The sequence below is a fragment of the Chrysemys picta genome, chromosome 5, assembly GCF_011386835.1.
Source record: "Chrysemys picta bellii isolate R12L10 chromosome 5, ASM1138683v2, whole genome shotgun sequence".
NCBI lineage: Eukaryota > Metazoa > Chordata > Testudines > Emydidae > Chrysemys > Chrysemys picta.
The window spans coordinates 49,965,356-49,976,773 of record NC_088795.1 but is presented as its reverse complement, the minus strand read 5'-3'; the positions used below and the strand labels follow the sequence as shown (position 1 = coordinate 49,976,773).

The 11,418-nt window shown below is 42.7% G+C and overlaps 1 protein-coding gene across 1 annotated transcript; it reads left to right on the top strand.

Moving 5' to 3' along the window:
• The first annotated feature begins 7,928 nt into the window (after positions 1-7,928).
• Positions 7,929-10,300, top strand: LOC135983633 (uncharacterized). The gene is made up of 2 exons (XM_065596383.1): positions 7,929-8,820; positions 9,646-10,300. The coding sequence occupies exons 1-2, from the start codon at positions 8,283-8,285 to the stop codon at positions 10,146-10,148; spliced, it is 1,041 nt and encodes a 346-aa protein (XP_065452455.1). The 5' UTR covers positions 7,929-8,282; the 3' UTR covers positions 10,149-10,300.
• Positions 10,301-11,418: the final 1,118 nt, after the last annotated feature.

Below are 11,418 nucleotides of genomic sequence, written 5' to 3'. Positions count from 1 at the left end.
ATGGAACGAACATTTTTGGACATTTCGCTCCATGATCGCATCCCCAATGAAATAGTTAGGCAGCAGTCTGGAGTCCGAGATGTTGTTGTTGAAAGCAGGCTCAGCAAAATGCGGTGGGCGGGACACGTGGCCCGACTCAGTGACAACAGGTGGACTGCAGCTATATCTGAGTGGTATCTGCAAGAACTGAAACGGCCACACAGTCAGCCTCCAAAGAGGTGAGATGATTTCTTAACAAGGAGATATGGACAAACATGGCGAAGGATGGCCAGAGCGAGAGAAGATTGGAAGACGTGTTGTGATCGGTTCAGTCTTAATTGATGAAGGACGTACAGTCTACGCAGTCTACGCAGTGTCAAATAATTAAAGGCCTGAATTCTTTATTCATTATGTGCAGCTAATAATCTTTGTTATCCTGTAGCAAAGCTTTACCTTTAGGAATATCAGGGTTTTCTGGTCATTTGGAAAGATGGACTGAGTCCTGAGTGACTTCATTCAAATCAGTGGGATCACTCTGGGTTCACAACATGACAAGAGAGAAAAGAGTTTGTCACTGTATATTCAGAGTTCTGTACAGACATCAATGTAGAAACAGTATATCTCCACCTTGTTTTCATCTATATGGATATATAGAAACATCCACTGCAAAATGTCACAGAAGTGGATTAATAATGATTCAATCTGTTTTAGCTTCACTACATTTTCACATGGGGACCTTGCAGGATTTTTTACCTTCCTTCGCAGCATGGGGTATGGGTCACTTGCAGGTTTAAACTAGTGTAAATGGTGGATTGTCTGCCTGCAATGTAAAGGAGGTCAGACTAGATGATCCTGATAGTCCATTCTGACCTTAAAGTCTATAAGTCTAGGAATAAAAATTAAGAACAACAAGACCCTACCCATATGAATTATTATTACTACCAGCACTTATGTTCTTTCACATTACTAACATACTAGTGTGAAGTAGAAAGAAAAATGTTGTACATTGGAAGGTTCTTTGAATCAATGTCCTTTCTATCCATAATCTGGACTATGCTATGAAACATTGTGATTAAAATAGCACTAAATACCCATGCCAGCATTTCTTCTTTCAGTTCTACTTTTCTGAATTGTGTGAGCTGCTACTGAATACATGATGGCTGCCATATTTTCTTATAGACTTTGTACTGCACTTATCAAATTTCATTTAATGAGATTTAGTCCTTAGACTTGTCAAAACTGTGCACTAGACAATAATTAACTCACAACACCATATTGTAATATACTTAATCATTTTATATATGGTGAAATCAAATGATGGCCCTTTACAGTAAGACAGTGGCAGTACTGGAATTAGAACTTAGAACTTTCTGGCTCCTAGCCTTTATCCCCATGTTCAGTCAGCTATAGGACTCATTACCTCATTTTATGGCAATTGCTGAAGAGTGGAGGATCTATGAGCCCTTCTATTATGCAACACAATTTCCAAAAGTTTCAGCTCTCGTATATTTCCATGATCCATTTCTTTTTTACCGAACATTTTCTTTACAGGGATGTTGTCGCTATGTGTATATAATGCCTGTTAGTAACCATGGGAGTTATGCCAATGAGCATGCATGATAGGCTGTGGTGTACAAAAAAAAAAAAGTAGAAGGATGGATTTCCAGTCCTATTCTTGTTATAACAAGTAAAATCCTGCCTTAGTTTCTTGATATTTATCTATGAAGTTAATCTTTATACTGAACAAACAAGGACATTTCTTCCTCAGACAAATTTATATAAACAAATATAACACAACAGGAAATATGGAACTGGAGACATTCTGCACAAGGTTGCCAAGATTTAAGTCCTGTGATCTGTAATATAATAAAATATAGCCCCTTTCTACTCCACATGTGACCATTGGTAAAGTGACGATGTGTTTCATTCATAATAAGCTTACTAATGTAGTGTGGGGCATGATCTACAGTGAAAAATTAGATTGACCTAGCTAATTCACTTAGGACTATGAAAAATGTCATACCTTGTGCAAAATAGATAGTTCTATCTAATCCCCACTGTAGATGCAGCTGGGTTGATGGAAGAATTCTTCTGTCAACCTAGCTATCTCCTCTCAGAGAGATAGATTACCTACATCAATGGAAAGCCCCATTCCATCAGTGTAGGAAGTGTCTATGTTAGAGCAGCACTGCAGCCATGCAGCTGTAGCCACATTAGTGTAGACATGTCCTGAGAGGCCACATTTTGCATATCCTGTGACTCAATTCTGCTGTATTTGACTTCTAAATGTAGCAATACCTCTGAATACAGGAATACATTTTCTGACATTCAGAATACCGTGCTTCTAATGCACACTCAATGGCAATGTCCCAAATTTTTTAGAAAACATCCAGACAAGGTATTATCAAGTTCTCATCCTCCCACCCTCCCCATAAGATAATTCTCAAATTCATATTGTGCCCTAGAAGAGAGAGATCAGTGGAATACTGGACTCCACAGAGCATAGTCTGAGAATCACAGAGTTTATTAGGAGTAATTATTAATTGCTTACTATTTACCATCATTTTAATAATGTGATATACAGGGATGCCTTTTCTCCCCTATGTGTGATACATGACTGGATCAATTGCTGGCACTTGGTAGAGGGTACTTCTGTATGTTTTCACGTCAGCTTTGCTGTGTAAGGGCAACCTGTGTATCTAGGTTACATGTGGTCTTTTGAATCAGTCCAAGTTGTAGAGATTTTGTTTTTTAACCTTTCAGGAAATTGGGCTATTGTTTTGAATTTATTTATCTCATTTGTCTTGGAGATTTCTAAGAATTTTTAGTTATTGTGGTCTAGTCTTATTCCTAAGGACGGGGATCATGGAGTTGGAGGGTCTGAGAAGGGACTTAAGAAGGGTAATAAGCCCTCTGTTAGCTCTGTCTCAGGGCAGGTCTATACTACGGGTTAAGTCGACCTAAGTTACGCAACTCCAGTTACATGGAGTCTACATGTAGAGTCGACGTAGCTTAGGTTGACTTATTGCGGGGCCTACACCAGGCTGGGTCAATGGGAGAAACTCTCCCATCAACTTACCTTATGCTTCTCGTTCCTGTGGAGTACTGGAGTCGACAGGAGAGCGATCTGCAGTCAATTTATAGGGTCTTCACTAGACCCGCTAAATCAACCCCCAGTGGATCCATTGCCACAGCATTGATCCATGGGAAGTTTAGACATGTCCTCAGTTTCAAAACCCATTCTAGCTGCACAGGATTGTTCATTCTTTCTAAGTAAAGAAGACAAATAGTTACCAAAGAAGTTTACTATAAAGGCATAAACAACACTTTAACCCCTCTGCTTTTTAGTAATTTATTTCTGAGTCATTCTTTTTTCTATCATCATTATAACAACCACACTTCAAAAACTCATTTTTCCTTCTGGTGAGTAATTTCCTAAAGGATTAGTGTAAATTCTTCTCTGTCTAGATTGTCTATCATAAACATATTCTGTATACATGATGGACAGTAGCAAAAACCTGTAACATTGGGGTTTGGATTCTTTTCTCTGTTATATCCCACAGCTTGAGCCCACTAAAGTCAATGGAAACCCCATGTCAGGCCTCATGTCAGGACAAACCCAGGTTCTATTATGTCCCTTGTATCTCATGGCTTCTGAAATACATCAGTCCTCCATATTCCCAGCATAAATATTATTTCATCCCCAACAAAGCAAGGCAAAGGAGGCAACTCTTGCCAATGCCAGTTTCCTAACCCATCACCTCCCAACCCCTCAATCCAAATTTGGATTTCATTTTGATCTTTTGGATCATTGCTGCTTCCTTTCTAAGGCTCCATCTTGCTCTAAACACCAGGAAAGGAGGTAACTTTGGGACTGAAAGGTAGAAAAGGGGAGGTAATGAGGGATTTTGTGTGACATCTAGAGGAGCTGCTACTACAATTGGACAATAATAGCTGGAGCCACTGAAAAATATGAAGAATAGGCTGCAGGTAGATGGGAGGACCGGCAGTGTAAAGGGGATTGTTTTCTGGCCATGTTCTCCATTTGCATCAGCTCCAAAAGTGGGGACTCCTCTTTGAGGGCATGTTAAGAACATAAGAACGGCCATATGGATCAGACCAAACGTCCATCTAGTCCAGTATCCTGTCTTCTGACAGTGGAAAATGCCAGGTGCCCCAGAGGGAATGAACAGAACAGGTAATCATCTAGTGATCTATCCCTGTCACCCATTCCCAGCATCTGGCAAACAGAGTCTAGGGCCACCATCCCTGCCCATCTTGGCTAATAGCTATTGATGGACCTATCCTCCATGAATTTATCTAGTTTTTTTTTAACCCTGTTATAGTCTTGGCCTTCACATCGTCTGGCAAGGAGTTCCACAGGTTGACAGTGTATTATGTGAAAAAATACTGCCTTTTATTTGTTTTAAACCTGCTGCCTATTAATTTCATTTGGTGACCCCCAGTTCTTGTGTTATGAGAAGAAGTAAATAACACTTCCTTATTTACTTTCTCCACACCAGTCATGATTTTATAGACCTCTATCATATCTCCACTTACTCATCTCTTTTCCAAGTTGTAAAGTCCCAGCTTATTAATCTCTCCTCCTACGGCAGCCATTCCATACCCCTAATAATTTTTGTTGCCCTTTTCTGAACCTTTTCCAATTCCAATATATTTTTTTTGAGATGGGGAGATGACATCTGCATGCAGTATTCAAGATGTGGGCGTACCATGGATTTATATAGGGGCAATATGATATTTTCTGTCTTATTATCCATCGCTTTCTTAATGATTCCCAACATTTTGTTCGCTTTTCAGAAAACTATCCACAATGACTCTAAGATCTGTGTATTGAGTGGTAACAGCTAATTTAGACCCCATCATTTTATATGTATAGTTGGGATTATGTTTTCAATGTGCATTACTTTGCGTTGGTCAACACTGATGGGGATGGGGAGAAGAACAGAAGCTTTCCTTGTTTTTGGCTGATCATCTTCACCTCCTCTACCCTGTTTCCTGGCAACCAAAATAGGTACAGTTCTTCCCCTGAGGATTCTGGGCCCTTCAAAGACAAGGAGACAGTAGGAAAGGGATTTTGGGTTTAGTGTTCCATTTAAGGTTCAATGTTCCAGTTAGGGATATAGGGTTCCCCAACTGGAGTGTATTCCTCCGGATGGGTTTCTTCTACCAGATTTCTTTTCTTCTCACTCCCTTCCCAGGAGCCAGTTTCCACCTGTAGGACTCTAGTCTGGAGACCTATGTGAACTCCTTTTCCACAGCTTAATGAGAGGATCTCTACCACTGTGTCCCTTCCCCAGGGACCCTGATATTTTGTGGGGGGCTCTTACTGTCAACTCCAAGTCCTCATTCAGGACATGCCCTCACAGACCTCTACTCTACGCCACCCAGCCTACAGGATCAGCCACTGCAGCACTTCTCTAGAGAGGAGTCCTTTTGTCTCCTCTTCCTGCTAAGCAACTTTCCCTTTATACCATCCCATCGATAAGCTTAGCTGCTTCATTACTAAATAGTTAAAGGGGCATCATTTGGAGCACCTGGTTGCTCCCACGTGTAGCTCACAGAATCATTATGGGCCAGGTAGGCCCTAATTCACTTAAAGCCCCATTAGCCTGATAAGAGGGGTGTTTTCAAATCCAAAACTAAAACTGAGGGAGTATGTGTGAACCCACATGAACAGAAACCAAAAAAAAAAAAAATGTGTATTAACACATGAAAAGCAAAATACCTGTTTGGCCTTTTTAGATAAGAAGATGGTTGCATAAGCTGTAGATCTTTTGTTGTACCTGTGTTTATTAGTGAATACTACCTATGTTTACATCCAATTCAGTTATCCTTAATTTTTATTCTGCTGTTATTTCTTACCTTTTCAAGACATGCATACTACAAGGTGAAACCACCTAGAAATTGATTCACAGGTCTCTCCCATCTACTTAGCCAAGGATCTACAACTAAGTTAAAACTACACCTTAACCTTAGTAAGGTTTCATGCTACAGAAATACACATTTTAAGCATAAAATGGAGTTTTATAAATATAATAGTAGTAGTTTTAACCTCAGTAAACACCAGATTTCCCACCTGTTCAATTGAGCGGAGGATGTATTTTGCAAAATAAGGCTGAAAAACTGGTTAGTAATGTGGATCTGGGACTTCAAATCAACATTCATGAATATTTGAATTTAGCTCAAAAATATCAAAATGAGCTTGCTTTTCTGCTCAGGGCATCGGTATGTCTGAAGCTGCATACCATACAGAAGCAGTGCTGGAAAGCGGATGGAAAAATGCTTTAAAATGTGAATAGCAGCTGTTTTTTGGATTTGCTGTAAGTATCTAAAGTCAAATCAGTTGGGGCCTTATTTTTTAGGCAACGCTCACTTGGGAATTCACTTAATGTTATTTTTTCTCTCAAATTGCTGCAGAAAGATTATTCTTTTCAAAATTTCCTATACATATGGAACAGAATGGAGAACACTGAACCTTGCCAGACCTGAGTCTCATCTGGAGTAGATCAGTCTTTATGTTTTGGTCAGATTATCGTTATATGAGCCATCCCTCCACAGAATGTTATGAATAATAACAAGCAATGCAAGTATTATCTGCTGTCCCTGCTCCAGCAATAGACAGATATCAGAATCTTAGTAAAGGAGTCACTTGATCCCAAGGTAGCAGCAAGAATTAAATGTGGTCACTGTGGGATAACACCTATAAAACCAAATAAATCTCCAGAAGAGTAGAAATAACTTATTTCTGAGTGTATTAAAAATAAACAATAAGCAAAATACTAATAACAGAGAAAGAGACTACAGACCCAGATTTAAATTATGGTTATTTCAAAACCAAACTTGTAGCATTCCAAGATAATTCATGCGGAATTTATATTTCAGATATAAACCCAAACTAAGATTTGATGGGAAATATATAGTAAAATTTACTCTAAATAGAACCTCACGGAATAACTCTGCTCCTCCCAACATCATGGGTCTCAAACCCAAATAAAATCCTAGTGCACTGGTGCACTCACCATCATCTTAACTGATACTGTGCAGAAAACCCTTCAGCACCATATCTATGAATCACTTCAGCATGATATAAAGAACCATTTCTCAATTGAGAGCTATAAAAGACAGTAGCCAATTATTTAAATTTATTATTAATTTATTGTGTGGTGTTATTGTTAACTAGCATGTTATGTTATATATAATCATTGTATGTTAAATAGAGTTAAATTGTAGGATTATAGAATTATAAGATTGATTAGTAGTTAGAAGGGATAATTATGTATTAGGTACCTAAATAAGCAAGGCTGAAATGCAAGGCCTACAGGCTGAGGCCTGTTAGATTTTAGCTTAGTCATACTAGGCCATAGGTTTAAGAAATGCTTGACATAAGTGACCAAAAATGATCCTATGCCACAAGATTACAGGAGAAGATGTACCAATGGGTCATACTGTAAAAAATTAACAGTAAAATAACTTTTTGCTTAGAAAGATATCTGGTAGTCAAACTTTTCTAACATATGCCCTAACTGTAGAGTGCACTATGTGCATAAATGCTAATGAGGTATAGTCAGAATTACATTATAAAAAGAGAATGCCCAGATTAGGAAAATTGAACTCCCTATAGGAAAGTCAAGCAGGAACCCTCCCTTTACTGATGATGACGGACCCATCAAACACTAACACTATCTAGGAGGATGTGAGTATAACTATATTTATAACTTGTGAGTACAACTATATTTATAACTTGTGCCAAGGTCTTTATAGAATTTCTATATGCCTGGGTAATCATAACTTTACCTGTAACTTTAATAAAATGTGTAAAACAGACTATACCTTGTACTTGTAAATGTATGTATGGTTACTATCCTTGGTCTTTATGTGGTCCTAGAGACTCTAAGGCCTGGTCTACACTACGGGTTTAGGTTGACTTTAGCAGCTTTAAACCGAATTAAGCCTGGACACGTCCACACAACGAAGCCCTTTCTTTCGACTTAAAGGGTCCTTTAAACCGGTTTCTTTACACCACCTCCAACGAGGGGATTAGCGATAAAACCGGCCTTTGCGGGTCGGAATTGGGGTAGTGTGGACGGAATTCGACGTTATTGGCCTCCGGGAGCTATCCCACAGTGCTTCATTGTGACCGCTCTGGACAGCACTCTCAACTCAGATGCACTGACCAGGTAGACAGGAAAAGACCCGCGAATGTTTGAATTTCATTTCCTGTTTGCTCAGCGTGGAGAGCACAGGTGACCACGCAGAGCTCATCAGCACAGGTAACCGTGATGGAGTCCCAGGATCGCAAAAGAGCTCCAGCATGGACCGAATGGGAGGTACGAGATCTGCTCGCCATATGGGGAGATGAAGCAGTGATAGCTGAACTCCGTAGCAGTAAAAGAAATGGAAAAGTATTAGAAAAGATCTCCAAGGCCATGAAGGACCGAGCCCATAACAGGGACACACAGCAGTGCCACGTGAAAATTAAGGAGCTACGGCAAGCTTACCACAAAGCCAGAGAAGCAAACGGAAGGTCCGGGGCAGAGCCGCAAACTTGCCGCTACTACGCGGAGCTGCATGCGATCCTAGGGGGTGCAGCCACCACTACCCCAACCGTGTGCTATGACTCTCTCACTGGAGAAACACACAGGGAAGATGGTTCGGGGAATGAGGAAGATGACGATGGAGGTACTGTAGGTAGCTCACAGCAGCAAGGAAGCGGAGAAACCGGTTTCCCCAACAGCCAGGAGATGTTTGTGACCCTGGACCTGGAACCAGTAACCCCCGAACTCACCCAAGACCCTCAGGGCACACAGGAGACCTCTGGTGAGTGTACCTTTGTAAATATTTATAAACATTACACATGGTTTAAAAGCAAGCGTGTTTAATGATTAATTTGCCCTGGCAATCGCGGCCAGTACATCTACTGGAAAAGTCTGTTAACGTATATGGGGATGGAGCGGAAATCCTCCAGGGACATCTCCAGAAAGCTCTCCTTTATGTACTCCCAAAGCATTTGCAAAAGGTTTCTGGGGAGGGCTGCCTTATCCCGTCCGCCATGGTAGGACACTTTACCACGTCAGGCCAGTAGCACGTAGTCTGGAATCATTGCATAACAAAGCATGGCAGCGTATGGTCCCGGTGTTTGCTGGCATGCAGACAACATCCATTCCTTATCTCTCTCTGTTATCCTCAGGAGAGTGATATCATTCACGGTCACCTGGTTGAAATGGGGTGATTTTATTAAGGGGACATTCAGAGGCGCCCGTTCCGGCTCTTCTGAACAGAAATGTTCCCCGCTGTTAACCACGCGGTGGAGGGGAGGGGTGAAGTGATCATCCCAGAGAATCGTGTGTGTGTGTGTGGGGGGGTGGTTTACTTGTGTTTGTGCCGCATGTTAACCGGGAAACCGCAGCCCCTCCTTTTACATTGAAAACCCATTTTAAATGGACAACCCAATTCATTCTTGATATGGGAAATGCGCTGCTGTTTGCAACCTTTCCCGCATGTTAAGAAGGTTAAAAAAGCCAAAACACTGTGGCCTACCATGGCTGCCTGCAAGCCGAAATATGCGACCTTGTAATGAAAGAGTGTACCCATTGTTCTCTAAAATGTGTCTTTTTTAACCACCTCTCCCTTCTCCTCCACCAGCTGCAAATGTTTCTCCTTTGCAGAGGCTCGTGAACATTAGAAAGAGAAAACGTAGGACGAGGGACGATATGTTCACGGAGCTGCAGATGTCCTCCCACACTGATAGAGCACAGCAGAATGCGTGGAGGCAGTCAATGTTGGAGATGAGAAAAGCCCAATATGAACGAGAGGAGAGGTGGCGGGCTGAATGGCGGGATGAAAAGAGCAAGTGGCGGGCTGAAGACGATAGGTGGCGTCAGCTTGCAGACAGACGGCAAGAGGCAATGCTCCGTCTGCTGGAGCATCAAACTGATATGCTCGAGCGTATGGTTGAGCTGCAGGAAAGGCAGCAGGAGCAGAGACCGCCGCTACAGCCCCTGTGTAACCAACAGCCCTCCTCCCCAACTTCCATAGCCTCCTCACCAAGACGCCCAAGAACACAGTGGGGGGGCCTCCGTCCACCCAGTCACTCCACCCCAGATGATCGCCCAAGCATCAGAAGGCTGGCCTTCAATAAGAGTTAAATTTTTAAAATGCAGTGTATCCTTTTCCATCCCTCCTCCCCCACCCATCCCAGGCTACCTTGGCAATTATCCCCCTACTTCTGTGAGGAACTAATAAAGAATGCATGAATGTGAAAAAACAATGACTTTATTGCCTCTGCAAGCGGTGCTCGAATTGGGGAGGGGAGGGTGGGGTGGGGTGGTTGGTTTACAGGGAAGTAGAGTGAACCGGGTTGCAGGGGGGGGGGGGGGTTGGAGGGTTCATCAAGGAGAAACAAACAGAAGTTTCACACAGTAGCCTGGCCAGTCACAAAACTCGTTTTCAAAGCTTCTCTGATGTGCACCGCGCCCTGCTGTGCTCCTCTAACCGCCCTGGTGTCTGGCTGCGCGTAATCAGCGGCCAGGCGAGTTGCCTCAACCTCCCACCCTGCCATAAAGGTCTCCCCCTTACTCTCACAGATATTGTGGAGCGCACAGCAAGCAGCAATAACAATGGGGATATTCTTTTCGCTGAGGTCTGAGCGAGTCAGTAAGCTGCGCCAGCGCGCTTTTAAACGTCCAAATGCACATTCCACCACCATTCGGCAGTTGCTCAGCCTGTAGTTGAACAGGTCCTGACTCCTGTCCAGGCTGCCTGTGTACGGCTTCATGAGCCATGGCATTAAGGGGTAGGCTGGGTCCCCAAGGATCACGATAGGCATTTCAACATCCCCAACGGTCACTTTCTGGTCCGGGAAGAAAGTCCCTTCCTCCAGCTTTCGAAACAGAGCAGAGTTCCTGAAGACGCGAGCATCATGTACCTTTCCCGGCCATCCCACGTTGATGTTGGTGAAACGTCCCTTGTGATCCACCAGGGCTTGCAGCAGCATTGAAAAGTACCCCTTGCGGTTTACGTAGTCGGTGGCTTGGTGCTCCGGTGACAAGATAGGGATATGGGTTCCGTCTATGGCCCCGCTACAGTTTGGGAATCCCATTTCAGCAAAACCATCCACTATTGACTGCACGTTGCCCAGAGTCACTACCCTTGCTATCACCAGGTCTTTCATTGCCCTGGCAAATTGGATCACAGCAGCCCCCACCGTAGATTTGCCCACTACAAATTGATTCCCGACTGACCGGTAGCTGTCTGGCGTTGCAAGCTTCCACAGGGCTATCGCCACTCGCTTCTCAACTGTGACGGCTGCTCTCATCTTGGTATCCTGGCGTTTCAGGGCAGGGGAAAGCAAGTCACAAAGTTCCATGAAAGTGCCCTTACGCATGCGAAAGTTTCGCAGCCACTGGGAATCATCCC